At 40.7% G+C, this 17,045-nt stretch overlaps 2 protein-coding genes across 2 annotated transcripts; both read left to right on the top strand.

Annotated features, from left to right (window-relative positions):
- Positions 1-79: 79 nt before the first annotated feature.
- Positions 80-2,488, top strand: LOC109510881 (histone H3.3). The gene is made up of 4 exons (XM_019861555.1): positions 80-205; positions 1,069-1,214; positions 1,406-1,559; positions 1,648-2,488. Exons 2-4 carry the CDS (start codon positions 1,087-1,089, stop codon positions 1,774-1,776), a joined length of 411 nt encoding a protein of 136 aa, XP_019717114.1. The 5' UTR covers positions 80-205; positions 1,069-1,086; the 3' UTR covers positions 1,777-2,488.
- A 656-nt stretch (positions 2,489-3,144) lies between these two features.
- On the top strand, positions 3,145-6,823 carry LOC109510882 (histone H3.3). Its single transcript, XM_019861556.1, has 4 exons — positions 3,145-3,301; positions 4,263-4,410; positions 5,296-5,449; positions 5,538-6,823. The coding sequence occupies exons 2-4, from the start codon at positions 4,283-4,285 to the stop codon at positions 5,664-5,666; spliced, it is 411 nt and encodes a 136-aa protein (XP_019717115.1). The 5' UTR covers positions 3,145-3,301; positions 4,263-4,282; the 3' UTR covers positions 5,667-6,823.
- The last annotated feature ends 10,222 nt before the right edge of the window (positions 6,824-17,045 follow it).

Here is a 17,045-nt window from a genome sequence, read left to right as displayed (position 1 = left end):
AGGTTCGCATGGTGTCTTTGTTGGTAAGCATGTTGCGGCATGTGTGTTTGTCCCAAATGCATCATGGGAAACTTCCCTCCAAACGGGCTCCAATATTCTTTTTCTTTTTTTCCCTCCCTTCATTTTGTTGCGAGAACAACGCGTAAGAGACTCAACAAATTAAATCCCAATTGAAAGCTGCAATTTCTCACAAAAAAATTCAAAGGTAAGAATCACATTTCCACTCGAACATCAATCTATGATTTCCAGCGGTTCAGAATTTCGGATGGACGTATATTTCCTTGATTTTCGCTAAAAACAAAATAAAACGTAGAGCCGTCGAGCCTTGATCTGGCTGCGAAAGAGAACCTGAGAAGCTTTCGTGACGGCTCGATTTTGTCTCGGAAGTGCGCCTTGACTGAAGGGTCAGCTGACAAAATAATGTCCACCAAGTGGACCCTTGACATGTCTAATGTCGTCTTCAAAAATAATATTCCACTTTCATTCGACGGGAATGACACAATTCGATCATTTTCTTTCACCACCATTGCGATCACTAGTGAATTTTCCTTCCCGTTTACGTTCTTCATGGCAGAGTAGGCAGCCATTATGTGCGGGTGTGTTGGTGTTTCTACATAGGGCAGCCAACAGGGGCGGTGTCACTTGGATTTCTTCTAAAATAGCTCTTTTTGAATTGGAAAATATACGCTAGTGCCACATAAGGATTAGTCGTGCTTCGAAACGAACATACCCTTACTAGTGCGCAATGGGAGGGTTTTCAGCAATGCTGTTGTCATTGGTCGAAACCTCCATAACAGCCCTCAAGCTCGCTCGTGATTGGACGATTCCCTTGTCATTTATGACGCAAGACATTCTGCGATTCCACTGCCCCGAAAATAGAAAAACATTTTTGACGCGCACATTCAATCCGAATAAAAGCATTCCTAATGTTAATTTTTACACAACATACTACTTTTGTATTATTGTTCCAATGTGTATGCCCGCCATATCCTCAACCGTAAGAGTATATTCACATTAAACTTATAATTTGGCATGCATTAATTGAACCAAAACGTTGTATACTTTCAGCTTTGATCCACAGGAGCAATGGCCCGTACTAAGCAGACTGCCCGTAAATCCACTGGAGGTAAAGCTCCACGTAAGCAGTTGGCCACAAAAGCTGCCCGGAAGAGCGCCCCTTCCACTGGAGGTGTGAAAAAGCCCCATCGCTACAGGTGAGAGCCAGGCGACTCTTCATTTAGGTCAGACAAGACTATAATGATCTTCAGTAACACCTTGCAGGTGTAAATTTCAGTTGCTCCATTATGATGTTTTAGTTATATTAGCAGACCTATTCAGGATTGCCCTCAAGGATTGATGTGAAGCCTCAGGAAACCAAGCGCAACACTTCTCCTGTCTACTACAGGCCCGGGACCGTGGCTCTTCGTGAGATCCGTCGTTACCAGAAGTCCACTGAACTTCTGATCCGCAAGCTGCCCTTCCAGCGCTTGGTGAGAGAAATCGCCCAGGACTTCAAGACAGACCTGCGTTTCCAGAGTGCAGCGATTGGCGCTCTGCAGGTACGTGTCATTCAGTGAAGATGTGGAAGCGTTTCAATGTGGTGATGTCATCTCACTAAAAGGCCTCTCTATTTTTCTTTGGTCATAGGAGGCCAGCGAGGCCTACCTGGTGGGTCTGTTTGAGGACACCAACCTGTGTGCAATCCATGCTAAGCGTGTCACCATCATGCCCAAAGACATCCAGTTGGCACGTCGCATCCGTGGGGAGCGTGCCTAAATTTTTTTTCTTTCTCATGAAATGCTCTTCTCTTGTCCCATCACCATATTTTCCTTCTCCCTACATAGATAGTAGTTTGGTTTGAGGTTCTCAATATATTATGACTGTGATAACTGTCAATGTGTGATTATGTCTTGGTTGGTGCTACAAGTAGAAGAGTTTCTTTCGATATATCTTCATTTACATTTGAAACTTTACACTCCTCACTTTAGCTATTGCTATGAATACTGTGTTTTTGCTAGCCATAAGTAGTGTGTAACCTGGAATGAGTATAGTACATAGCGTTAAGACATTTTCACCTTCAAATGGACATATTCATTGATATCATGGGTCTTCTGTTTTTTTTCTTTTTTGTAATTTTAAAATTGACACAAACACAGTCAGTTCTATTTTTACAACAGTGGTGTTTAATATTGTATCCAAATGCTTTATTCTGTTTGTCAATTTCAAATGTCATTGCACTATAATGACAACATGGTTTGACACTTCTACGCGGCATATATGTAGCAGACACGATTTAATTTTACACTTGGCTTTCACCACATTATTATGTTCATGCAATGTTCTGATTTTTTTGTTTCTCTCTCAGGTCGATAACCTATTTTTTTCTACTGTTTTTTTTATTTGTGTTTTTGGTCATTTTGAAGGCTAAAACATTTGTACTCCAAAATTCACATACAAACATAAATAAAACTTATTGTGGTTAAATAGAGTAATTGTATCCTGTCTTTCATATTGAATCTTAACATTTTATTCACAATGACATAAACACATTTTGCTGTCATAAATATCCTGAGTGTCTGCAATATAGTATCACATTACATGATTATATTACATTAAGTCCCAAGAAGGTAGTAATTGGGTACTTGGGACAGCCCATGTATGCAGCAGAGTTGCTGCTGTTATATATTGTTTAAAAAAAAACCCGCTGATAAAATAGTTTGATAAGGCAGGAAGAAAAATAAACAAGTTAGTTGCAAATTACGTTTGAAAAACAAAACTTGTTTTTTTCCAAAAATGTAATTTTACAAAATAGAATAATTACAATTGCAGGTTTTACTTTAATTAGTATGTCCTTTTACATACACGCCACATAAACATTACATCAAATTAGTATGTCATTTTACATACACGCCACATAAACATTACAACACGCCACATAAATAAAAACTACTGTCACGAGAAGTAACTTCTTTTCCCATGGCACTCAATTTACTACCGGAAATCACACACATGCGGACAAATTATAAGAGGCAAAGCAGCTCACTAAATCATAACAACGAGCGCCGAGTTTTTGAACAAACAGAAGCGAGTGTGGTTGATAAACACGTTGAGACTAGTCTGAGAATCAAGCGCAAGTGAAACGTGACCCTAACCAAAAATGACTTCAACCCTGTTGCATTTTGGGACACTTGATTGATGCGGCGGCCATTTTACCCGCTGGACGCTACCTCTCATTGTGGATACGAAGAAGAAAATAGGCAAGCGAAAGCTTTCTCACCACTTCTGTTCACTTTTTCCTGAGGTAAGTCATTTCATATGCGCTATTCTAGTCGTCAATTAACTTTAGAATTGGTAGTGTAACTTAAGTCAGTTCCCGTGTTACTGTTTTCTTTGAATAAACGTTAGTATTTGTCGTGTTTGAAAATAACGCGTCGCGGAGGAGACGACGACAGTGAAGTCGCAGTCTTTCTACAGCTGCTCCGACGAGGCGAATTTCTGTTTCGAATTGTGCGCCGGTTCCACTCGGCGCTGTACTGCTAAAGGGGCCGTTCAAGTCTGCTTTAAATATTCCTGAAATCCTTAGGAATCTCTTCTGTACAATTCTTTCGTCTCCTGTTAACCGGGAGTATCGGCAACTTGTGAAATCGAAGTTGTTTACGTGCTGCTCAGTCTGCCTTGGTCTTCATTCCGTTTGCGCATCAAACCGCCGCCATCACCAGAGCGAGGGAGGCGGGCCTCCAAACATTGGAAGCAACCGCGAGGTCCGCCTACTTACCAAGACGAACGCGCTGATTGGCTTATTTTTCATATTTACATTTGAGTCTTGGCTGTAATGGCTAATAGTGTAGCTTTTCTATTTTGATTGACGTCTCATGCGTGAATGACGTAATAATTTCTTGAAGTTCGAAACGTTAAACTGCATTCGGTGGCCAAAACATGAATACTTGCCTCGCTATTGTGACTTATACAATACAATAGCTGTACCAAATGATTGCCATTTGAAATACACTAATGCACAGTATTCCCAGACATGGTCATAGATCAGAGTTTCGCTTGCAGAGCACCATAGTCAGAGCTGTGTGGAATATTTCGATTCTTCATCTTGCTCCACATTGGGAAGGTGTCACCTTGAGTTATACATCAATCACATAAAGTATGAAAGAAGGAAACGAATCAGTATTTCCAAAGCATCTTATTTAGTGACAATAATAATAAGTGATGCAAGATAAAATGTGTCTTCATATTGTTTCCATCATCCTCAGGCAATCTTAATTAAGTAGCAATGGCCCGTACCAAGCAGACTGCCCGTAAGTCCACTGGAGGTAAAGCTCCACGTAAGCAGCTGGCCACAAAGGCTGCCCGGAAGAGCGCCCCTTCCACTGGAGGTGTGAAGAAGCCTCATCGCTACAGGTGCATTTTTTAAAATTACTTCTCATATATGTCAAAATGTATTTCTTTTTTGTATGAATAATTTTTGCTGGGACATTATTGGGGTTTTTTCAGCCTATGCCTATTTTTGGCAGGAAGAAAATACTGATTTCCGATTAATTGGTCAATTAATTACAAACTGAATAATGCATAAAACCTATTTCCCTCTACAATGCATTTCAATGGGTAAAAAGGCACAATATAGAAAGAACAAAATGTTAATTTTATTGTTAATTATTATCTTTATTATTCATTTATTTTTTGCCGTTCCAGATGGAACACAAACAATACGATGAACATTGTTGTCTTCAAATGAGCACATTGTCATCCATATTTGACGGCATTTTAAGTACGTAACCACGGATGTCCGAGTGTCCTCTGTTTTCCTCGTCATTTCCTTCTGTTTAGCTCGCGCGTGATTACATGTATTGCTCTGTGAGACAACTTCCTTTCCTGGAGGCCGCAGTGCATGAAAACATAAGATGAAAAGGAGAAATAGACTCGTTAAAGTGATCCCAGAACTGAAAATTATCATTATATTTCGATTACAAAGAGTCACAAGTCTAGATCTGATATCATCGTCAGTCAGCCAAACATTCAGACTGTAAGCTTTTTTCCATGCTGCTTTATGGACTCATACCAGATAGCCTGTACACTGCCCATGACTTTATTTGACATGCTTTGGAAAGCCAACCAAGGATTTTGAAAAACTCAAATAGAGAGAGAGAGAGAGAGAGATTTTTTATTTATTAATTTTTTTTTAACAGTGCATTGTGTTCTGCCTCCTAATTGGCTAAGGGACTGTACACTAATATCAACCGTCTCCGCGCCTCATCATCATGTTTCCCCATTTTTTTTTTCCCCCAGGCCGGGTACCGTTGCTCTGCGTGAGATCCGTCGTTACCAGAAGTCCACCGAACTTCTTATCCGCAAGCTGCCCTTCCAGCGCTTGGTAAGAGAAATCGCCCAGGACTTCAAGACAGACCTGCGTTTCCAGAGTGCAGCGATTGGCGCTCTGCAGGTACGTGTCATTCAGTGAAGATGTGGAAGCGTTTCAATGTGGTGATGTCATCTCACTAAAAGGCCTCTCTATTTTTCTTTGGTCATAGGAGGCCAGCGAGGCCTACCTGGTGGGTCTGTTTGAGGACACCAACCTGTGTGCCATCCACGCCAAGCGTGTCACCATCATGCCCAAAGACATCCAGCTGGCACGTCGCATCCGTGGGGAGCGTGCCTAAATGCTCTCACTTTATCTTTCTACTTTTCACCCATCTGTTTGTCCATCCCTGCATTCCTCTCTCCCGTGTTGGTAGTATGTTGGGAATACTGTTTGTATTAATCAAATGTGTAGTCCTGTTTTTCATAGCGTGCTCAACAGAAGACTTCTATGGTACCTCCCCCTTTTTTTATGTGCATGTATCAACTCTTTGGTAATGAGGTCACCTTATGGACACTCACTGACTCTCTGGTGGGGCGAAGACTATGAAGATGAGAATACCACCAATCACCACAGTGCAAATTTCGGTGGGGGCAAACAGAGGATGGGGAGTTGATCCGCTGTGAGGATGTGCTTCTTCTTCTGACTTCTTTCCAGCAGGGTGCGAGATGATCCTCTTCTGCTCTTGTTTACGCACCAGCCTCAGCTCCCAGGTGTGCAGAGACCTCAACACCGGTCTCAGCTGGACTCTCTGTCCCTGAATTTGTCTGGATGAGTGTTAGCTCTGATCATCCACAGAGATCTCTAGGCAATCCATCCACATCCCTGGACACAACACTTATTGATGGTTTTTGATCTTTATATTCTTTTTATTTCCCTCAAATAACACTGTGGATATTTGTTTTCGCTGCAATCATTGCAACATGGAGAATAAACTAAAATAGGATTATAATTGTCCCTCTTTTCCTTTAAGAAATGGACCTCAACATTTTTGTTATTATTATTATTATTATTATTATTACTTCTTTTTTCTTTTGCTTTTCTTTCAATGTTTAGCCAAAGCTTGAGAGAGTCATTCGTGCTAATACGTTCATATTCTTGGCTCGCTCTATTACATAAAACTTTATGAGATTATAGTTCCAAAAGGACTGTTCTCAGAGGTGGAAATGGGTATTGTTTTTGTTTTTTTGTAAACAAAATGGGAGGTGTAGTGTTTCTTCAAATATTGTTGCCCTCTCTGTATCAGTTTTCCCTCTGCTTCCATTTGAATTTTGTTTCCCTTCCTGTTATTTGATCATCTGTCTACTGGTTCCAAGGTGTAGTTGTTACCATACCACTTTTTTTTTTTTTAATCTCGTGTTCCCTCATTGAAACATTAGTGGTGGAGTTTTAATAAAGCGATGTTTGTAATTTCCAAATTTGTCATACAAACTGGTAATAAATGGATGTTACACACCAGCTTCAGGTGTGCTCATTTTCTGCTTATTATTAATGCATGAAGAGTTTTGTTTCGAACAAATGTTATTGTGGCTAAAGTAATAATTGTTGAAATAGACTATGCAATATATCGTTCAGTGTATTGAATTTATTGGAAAGAACAGCTATAGTTCAAAAACGACTGAGGCCAAGCAAGCTACTTGCACTATGTTGTTGTTTCTCCACAGTTTGGTGTGAGCAGTTGTAATGTGCACCGCTAGATGTCAGTACGAGACATGCCATTTGGTTATGGTAGCAGGGCAGACAGGAGAGTTCTCACTACCCGGGCGTTTGAATTCAAGGCCTACCAGGAGTCTCCAGCGTGTCCTGGGTCAACCCTGGGACCTCCGGGTGGAACATAGTTGGAGCACTAACCAGGGAGGCATCGAAAACATATCCTAATCAGATACCCGTACCATATCAATACAGAAGAGCAGCAGTATTATTCTGATCCCCTCCCCAATGACTGGACGCTTATCGATGATCTTGTTCTTGAAAGCATGACGCACAGCTCATGACGATAGGCGAGGGTGGCATTCATGGCCGCCTTGACCTACACATAATAAGTAATCAAAAGTTAATTTTTAATCATTGCCTGATATTGTCCTCCATCATGAAGGAAGCTTTCGTGCAATATACTACTATTGCCTAGCAAAATATCGAAACTGTAATCTGACAAAGAAAAAAAAATTCCATTCATGACTAGAAGCCACGCGGGCCAAGACACAGTATGAAATGAAGACAAAAAAACTGCTGGAAATTAATGTCATTTTTTGTACGTCAGAAATGTAGGTCTTTGCTTCTGACAGTGTTTGGGTTTGCAAAGAAATCTTTTCAGGCCCTGCTGGCACAAAACTGACCAAACCATGCATGCAGATGCCTTCAAAATCCTGGCTGCACCTGTCCGTAAGAGTTATCAACAGAATCAGTGAAAAAGGGCAGCCTTTGTAGGATCAAACCCTCACTGAAAACAAATCCAATTTACTGCCAGCAATGCAGATCAAACTGACACTGGTCCAACAGGCATCCAACAGCCCCGTACTCCCTGGACAACCCGCCAGATATATAAATATATACTGTATATATATATATATATAGCAGCACAAACAGAAAAGCTACAAAACGAAGCAGAAAGACCATTTGGAATTATTTTATAAGTATTCATGGACAAAGTATAATTAAAATTTGTGATTCAATCTAATGATTGATTCAAGGGGAAAACGGATGTTTCAATATACAATACTGTACATCCCTTTCGTGGGTTGAAGCATAACTCCTCAACGTTATTTCAATTCATCATTCTACTCCCTTGATTAAAAGAGATAAAGCCATGTCCTCAGCCATATTCATTACAATGAAAGAGACATGCACTCATGTCTCTAAGGCCTTGGCTATACTCATTACAATGAAATACACAGAGACAAACAAAACATCTCCTCAAACGGCAGACTTTAATCCTGTTGTTTTGTGTGGACATCACTGTGCACGCACACACGCACACACACATAAACACGCACACACAGCTAAACAGATTTTTTTACACACAAACACACACACACACACACACACACACACACACACCCTAAAATCCCTAATACTTGGTCAATCATTCCAATATTTTCAGAGTTTGATGTCAGTGTAAGTAAAAATGTCAACATACATTTTGGTGACCATCGATCACAGTTTTTTGCACATTAGGCAACATTTAGATTCCTACATTACAGGTTTAGACTGCCATGTTGTACGGTAAGTGAGGAAGGAGATATTACATTCGTGCTGGCAACAAAAGAGGCATTTGAATGGTTGAATCCAAGATTGCATGCAAGCCATAAACTCTTCGGAAATGTAAATTGAATATAGATAATCTTTTCCTTTTCTTGTCAATTCTGAAACAGACAATTGTTGAACCGGGTCGAAGCAATATGTCATCTTATTCATCATTATCATATGTGGCTTTAATATTAGCTATACATTCAGCAAATGCTTTTGTAATACTGAGCTAGGATGATATCATACAATCAAAAGCAATAATTACGTATTTTGCTTGAGGATACATCCCCAAGGAGGAAGCATATACACAATTTGCTTCACTTTATCACAACCAGTACGGCTGCGGCATCGACATACTCAAGAAGGTGTCTTTGTATATGTAATGTAAATGTTGTCTATGATAATGCTTGCGGTTGTCAAGATGGGATCAGCAATGCTACGCTAATGTATGGAGCAAAGTAAGTGATGTCTCGTCTGTAGGGTATTAATTTAAAAACCATTTACCCAATAGATGAAGATTATTTGTTTGTGAAAGACATCAACTGGAGATCAAACCTTACATATCTCCGATCACCAAATAACTTGCAACAAGAACATGAACACTTGTGTCTCTGGCTTATGGATGATGTAGTTGCATGACGCTGATGTTCGTCATCTGCCTCAACATGTAATTGATTGAATGCAGCCACTGGTACGCTGATGCAACCACGTGTGCGAATGAAGCACATGCATGCATACATATTTCATTCTAATGAGAATTCTTTCTTTGTAGGTGTGTGCGTGTGTGTGCCATGCATGCACGTGTACAATAGTGTTCACCTTCCCCAAGGTCTGTGTGGTGGCCCTCCATCTGTGGCACTCAGGGGATTATAGCCAATCTGTCTGTCTGCTGCTCAAAGTGCTGACCATCAGAGCAGCACCAGATTAACACAGTGTTCAGATTGGTAGACGGGGGTGGTGTGTGTGTGCGGCCGAGGAGAGATGAGGGGGTGACCGGGGGGCCTGTTGGAAGAGAGGGATGGATGTTGAGGAAGCGAGAGATATTTGTATGGTGAATTCAGTGGTGACAAGGGAGCAGGTTGAGAGGCTGGGGACAGATTAGTACACAACTGGTACACGACGAAGGAGGGGGCATGGAGTTTGGAGGGCCGCAATGATGGGGCGGCTTGAGGGGTTGGGTGGTGAAGAAGCATACCAGATGTACAGTACTGTGTGTGATTTATTTATTTATTTATTTTTGCATGTCAGTGGTATGAAGAGTTGCACATTTGCCAGAGACATATTCCAATTTCAGCAAAGTTGCCATTTAATCGATACAGTACACATGTATTATGAAAAAATAAAATCTCCTGGTCAATTATTGCCAGAAGATTAAATACTTACTTATTCACCAACTATATATATATATATATATACACTGTATATAAGTTCTGCTGCTGCTGCTGCTGCTGCTGCTGATGATGATGATGATGATGATGAAGATAATGATGATGAAGATAATGATATTACAAATATGGTTGGAAAGGTCAAAATATGGTTTCTGACTGTATGTTCAAATATAAAAACATTTTTGCTTTTACTTGGTTGCTACATTTGTGTGTAAACATTACAATAATCTTCTTTCTGGTATGGCCCGCCCCTTTCAACATGGCTACTAAAGACCAAAAGTCTAAAGTTTAGACCATAAAAGCGGTCCGGTGTAGACTCCATGTACTGTAATCCGACAAACAGATGTGGGTGAACAACATATGAACTTAAAATGCACTGTTGGCCTGAAGCCTCGCCCTATAGCTCCATAAACATGACAGCTTGAAATATGAGGCTCCATTACATTCACCCTTGTTTCATTCTGTGCCTCTGTGTGTTAGATTTTTTTGTTTGTTTGTTTGTTTGTTTGTTTGTATTTCTGTACTTCATGACTAGTGCCCAGCAAAAGACAAAAATAATAGCGATGATTAGCATAGTATGGGCAACCTGTTGGGGTGTTCATCAATCCTAAACTCTAAAGTGTCCATGATTTGAATAGAATATCAAATGTGAGTTACAAGGAAAAGTACAGAGAGAAAGTAAAAGATAATGCAACATCTGTATGAGGTATAATAAATACTTTGTAATATGCTGCCTAGTTGGTTGACTCCGTGTTCACTCAACTACGAATTGCATCAACTTTTGGATCTATGTGTGTTTGTGTGTGCCCTCTCATGAAGGTTTTGTTACCATCAATGACCCTGCAACTGCAGGACCATGGACAAGAGGAAAAGTTCTGGTATGCGCATCCACACCGCCCCCTAATGACCAGTTCAAGTAACGACAACAGGCAAAACTGTAACAGTACATTTCTATTTTATTCAACTTGACTGATCAAAAGTTCCAAAAGTAATAGTTTGATTAACATTTGTGACACATTCGCTTCAAATTCACACAAAATGTTTTTTAAAATATTGCATATAATCAGAAGACGGCATGAGGAGTTTCGCACCACTACAAACACAATCTTAAATCTATTGTTGAAACTTCTTTGAAAGCTAACCTTTTTTCGTAAACATACACATGTTGGTGCTGATATTTTCTCTTATAATGTTGGTCTCCTCAAGTGTGACATTATTGTGACAAAACAATGGCAGCCTTACTTAAAATAATAATAATAATAATAATAATAATAATAATGATGATACATTTAATTTTGAAAGCGCTTTTCATCATAGTCAAACACACTTTACAAGAGTTTATAACACGGAATAAAATGTACACTTTAAAGCCAAGCGTACATGATTTTAAACAAACACATTTACAAAATAAATTAATAGACTTAAAAAAAAATACTGCATGTGGTCTAATACAGACAACCACATATAGGCATAACAACAGAAGCTATACAAATGCATGACCCTAAATTCAGTAAATATTTGTAAGCGGGTGGCCTTCACTCACAAAACAGCAAATGTCGTATTGTTGTGTGTTGGCAGCATGCAGACTTTAATAGCCTCTGAGTCCCTGAGATGAAACAAACATGTTGACTTGTTGTTTTCACATTGTGTCTGTGCTCGCATGAGTACATGTATGCCTGTGCGCCTGTATATGTGTTTGTGTTCTTTGTGTGTGTGTGTGTGTGTGTGTGTGTGTGTGTGTGTGTGTGTGTGTGTGCCAATGAGAGAGAGAGTGCAAGATCATGTGTCATATGGGGCAATTTAATGGAGGCACCCGCTCACCCCTCACCCATCCCACCAGTTTGGGATTGGTCTTTGGCTCCAGCTCTGAGGATTAACGCACGTTTCCCCACTTTTTGTCCTGTTCCCCTCTTTCCTTGTTCCATTTCTCCCACTCTTTTCCCCCTATCACATGATCCGTTACATCATGGGATTGAGGTCAACACTGGATTAGGGCGAGCGACACAAGCGAGCGAGGCAACGCTGGAATTACTAAAAGTGAGGGAGGAAGTGCAATGCGTGTGTGTGTGTGTGTGTGTGTGTGTGTGTGTGTGTGTGTGTGTGTGTGTGTGTGTGTGTGTGTGTGTGTTATAGGAGGTGTACAGCATTCAGATGAAGAGAAAAAGAGACGATGAGAGAGGACACAAAGAGAGGAGGATGCATTGGAAGGCAAAGCCAGGGGTTGAGGACAGAGGTTTACTCTAAAAGGGAGCTTGAACGTGAACACATGCAAAGGTCATGCCTGATGCTACAACCGCAGAAAAGTGTCCATTTGGACAAAATTGAATTCGATTTTTTGTTTGTTTGTTTTTCAAAACTAAAAGCTAAGATTAAAAGTGCCCAAACTTCTTAAATCAGTCAGATAATGTAATATGACACACACAATACATTTGAACTTCCTCGGACTCACACCAAAAGTAAAAGTACTCACATTAATGAAGTACACTAGATGTACAGGTACCTGTGTAAGAAATGTAACTCTGGTAGTATCAACCCATCCATTTTCCGATCCGCTTCATCCTCACAATGGTTTCATTAGCTTTAAAGGGGAAGTGTAAAGAGACAGACAACTACTCACACCTTTCAAGGAGTGGGAACTGAACCCAGACTGCCTACACCACTGGTGCGGTGTCAAACATACGGCCTGTGGGCCGGAACCAGCCCCCGAGGAGGTTCGATTAGGCCCGCAGGATAATTTTACAATGAAAAAAACCATACAAGACACGGAATGAATATTTTTAATAAGATACAATTCATGGATTATCCACTAGGGGGCAAATAGTTTTCTCTTTCGTTTATAAAGTGTAGGCAGGGATTAAATTTGGATTTATATGCACGTGTAAATGGTTTAAAAATCCTTTCTTTATAAATCTCATTGTCTTTAAATGCATGACTATATTTTTCAAGACCAATTACTTGTTAAAGTTATGTGCCTTTGTTCAATCAGTAGGATCAGTTGCAATGCATATATGTGAATGAAAAAGTAAATTGCACATTTGTCTGAGGAAATCTAAGGTGTTTCATGAAATGTTAGGTAAAAGATATGTTCATTAAATTTCAACATTTTCCTCACATTCTTGTGCTTCGCGATTCCAAAACAAAGGAAAGACATGATATTTTGGTTATTTATAGCAGAGTATGGTATAATTTTAATGGTCCGGCCCACTTGACATCGACTGAGGCCATATTTGGCCCACAATGTGAAATGAGTTTAACACCCCTGGCCTACACCAAAGTCACCATCAGTGCAACTGCAATAGTCACTCATTAACATCCCGGTACTCCATGATGTGAGAGCAGACCATCAGCAAAACGACCAATATCGTCATGAAAGTGAGAAGATCTTAATCCTGTTTATTAAATGAGATTCGTCCAGAGAAAGTTGGTCGCAGCGCTGAAGCGATGACTGACAGTATGACAAGGAATTGCAAGAGAAGGACGGGAACGAAGGGGAGGAGGAAGAGGTAGACAATAATCCTGTCTAATTCACTTAGGGTTGCGCTGAGGGAGCAGGACACTAAGAGGATTTTGGACATTCTCTAAATTAGATCAGCAAGAATAACAAACTGCCAGAAGAGGTGGAGCAGAGGGCTCGAAGAGGGCGCGCTGCGAGAGGTGGCATGACCCAAAGGAAGCGGGCATGAAGGAGGCAACATGTGCCATGAGTATGAAAAAAAAAAAAAAAAAAATCAGAAGACGTGAAGCAGAAGATGACATTTTTTCCATTTTGGGTTTCCACCTCAAGACATGGAACAAAATCAAGAAAGTCATGTCAACGTACACTGTGCAAAAAACTCACCGACACAATCTAAGAGGAGTGGCCATCGACACAAATGGACAGTGGTCAATCAATGCCATAATCCAAATAGTTTGGGGCAACGCTAAACTCACACTTTTAAAATTAGTGATATTTAACAAGGTGTCGAAATTGTAATCTGCGGCAAAGCCCGCAGCAGACGTGTATGCTGAGGATGACAGTCGCCGGTTGATCCATTCATAGTGTAATGCTGATCCTGTTAGCACTGCTAGCTGCAGATCATTCAAACCTACTTACACCGCTGTAGGTGTGATTTAGCAGCATTACTGCGCGATTACAAATCTTCTTTCATGACTTCTGGTTTTGATTATGGTTGGCAACAGACATCAAAGTCACGCAGAAAACAGCAATGGAAGTAGCACTTGGTATTTTTACAGGGCTGTCATTATCCATATTCTTGATCTGTTGTTCATATATAGTACACATATGTGCATTTTGCATGGAATTTTACCATTTGGGATCATGAATATTACTTAAAAAAAAAAAAAAAAAAGACTGAATTTGGTGCTATATGTGTGCCGTGAATTATATGTACATGGATGAGTGCTCATCCTCGTGCTTGGCGCGTGTACGTTTGGCGGCATCGGGATTAGGAATCGATTAAGATGAAATTGGACTGCGGGCCAACAGGAGGGAGAAAATGGTGCGGATGGAGAGGGGGAGGAGGGAGCCTGCGATGGCAGAGAGGCTGGTCAGCTCTTTCAGCCTGTGGCATGATTACAGTGTGCCTTCGGAGCAGACTGGCCGCCAGCTTGTTTCCAGAGGATTAGAGCTCGGAAAGAAATGAATCATATTTCTAAGTCCAGAGTGTATCTGTGTATCTGTGTGTCTCTGCACTCCCCTGTCCATATGTTGCCACTGGGGGAGGATTACAGGACCCTGTCTATCTATCTATCTATCTATCTATCTATCTATCTATCTATCTATCTATCTATCTATCTATCTATCTATCTATCTATCTATCTATCTATCTATCTATCTATCTATCCCACCTCACTCGACATATTCACCTGGGATGGAGCATGATGGAGGTCACCTACCATCACGTCCAACTCTACTATCCTTTTTCGGCAGATCTACTTGTGCTCGTGCAAATCTTGTGTGACAGTTGACACCTCCTCCAAATGTGCAAGGGCCAAAGACAGGAAACTTGTGCATGGGACATTCAAAGTAGTCACACTTGGTAAATCACGCTTGGTGTCACTCACTGTCTCTGACCAGTACATTTTGATGAAGTCAAAATGTCCAAATATGGGGACAGTGCAAGAGCAGCAACTTGTGTTTTCAGTTTTGGCAATTAGTGACATTGTCACTGTGTTTAACTACTTTTCAAACATCTTTAGCTTGAGAGCTTGACTCTGAGGGATACAACAAAATGATCTTGCAAAGGTTTGGGGAACGGGTGAGCCACTGAAGAGCCTCAGCGCCCTCATCACGCGGGAACTTCTCACACACTCCTGCCACACGAGTCTTGGCATCATCATGCAACAGAAGGAAGCCAAGGCCAATAAGTCTGATGATGACGTCACTGTATCGAACAGCAGCCAGGGTACCCGTATCGAGCAGGTATGGTTCTCCAAAAACATGCCTCACTTGAACATTACTGTTAGACCACCAGATATGCCTGCTGGAGGATGCTGCAATATAGTCTGCACTGTTTTGGTCAGAGCAGGGCTCAAACCTTGCACCTCCAGTTCCAAAATTCAGGTTCTTACAGATGCAGTCAACATAACAGAGATAGCGCTCTGCATGTATGCTCTGATCAAGGAGCAGCAGCATGCTGGAAGAAGCCAGACAATTTTTACACAAGGTTATTTAATGTCTCAGAAACATTAAAGCTATCTATCGTGGTAGTGGTGCAGAGTGGTCAAACAAATACAGGAGACAAATGAAATATACAAAAGAATAAGAATCATTCAGAAAAATAAAGCAGAGATGATATTATTATGCAAAAGACAAAAGTAGAGTAAATTTAGAATGAAGAAGCAGTTACCAGCATTGTTCCTATTACTGCTACTTTTATCAGATAAAACCCTGAGTTGAAAAAAAAAGCAGATACCAGAAAAATATAAACAGGGGGGGAAAAAAAAAGAAAGAAATTGGCAGTTTCCTATGATTTGAGAACGAGCAATGCTGTTGTATGGAGTGCTTACATGAGAGGTGGACGCATTTCCAGGGTTAAATATGTACAAAAAGACAACACAAAATATTTTAGCAATGGCCGTGCTATCTAAAGAAATAACATCATCGATGTTGATCACAGTCGTAATACCGATAACATCACCTCCAAAACAAATGACAACGATTTTGACTTTTACTTTGACAAATCCACAGATATTTCAAGAAACAACCATTTTTAAGTCTAAGAAAAAAAAAAAAAAAAAAAAGATACATGAACTACATATATTGATACCCATCACATTTTGACATGTTGGATGGACACTTTGAGAGAGACACCAAACTCTCTGTGCTAAGGGTGGGCAGGTGCTTTGGCACCTCCTTTCCCTTTCCCTGGTGCGGTCGTTTTGCCCATCGGACGTGGAACAAAAATATAACAAAACAGTCATTGATAGATTATCGCAGGAGCGCTTAAATTCTGCCAACTTCCTGTGAAAAGGAGCCGGACGGGGGCTATTCGTTGGGTGCCAATGGCCACAATGCGGCCATTGTTGCCCACCGGTTGATCCTATTAAACTAACAATGCAAGAGCCATTCCCCTCATGATTACAAGCATGCTCAAAGGCAACAAGTTTGTACTGCAGTCACTTCAGGGACTCGATCAATCCTCTTGACTAGGATCACACGCAGGCTGAAGAGGGTCAGTATCAAACAAGGCTACTGGGGGAGTCATCGGCTTTGATGGCCCTATTGATCCGCACCTCTTAAAGGTTCCCGTTGGGAGAGCTGATCCGATGGGCTCAATGCTTGTTGGGTGGGATGATGGAAAGCAGCCTTATTGTCAGCAAAATACAAGACACATCACAAAGCAAAAAAAAAATTAAGCAACCCCCCGTTCATTTGTCTTTGACTTTGCTCAAAACGGCGGTTAATGGTGAAGCAAGTCAGCTGTTGTGTGGCATACAGGATAAATCAGCAGTTTGAGTTGAGTTGAGTTCAAAGCCTGAATGTGTCTTTCACGGTGCATCATGAAATCACATGTTGAAAAGTCAAAGTTTCAACTAAAAATATC

This window comes from Hippocampus comes, unplaced genomic scaffold (genome assembly GCF_001891065.2).
Source record: "Hippocampus comes isolate QL1 unplaced genomic scaffold, H_comes_QL1_v1.1 scaffold122, whole genome shotgun sequence".
In the NCBI taxonomy this organism is placed as follows: domain Eukaryota; kingdom Metazoa; phylum Chordata; class Actinopteri; order Syngnathiformes; family Syngnathidae; genus Hippocampus; species Hippocampus comes.
The sequence above is the reverse complement of the archived record's forward strand: the minus strand, read 5'-3'. Positions and strand labels throughout refer to the sequence as shown.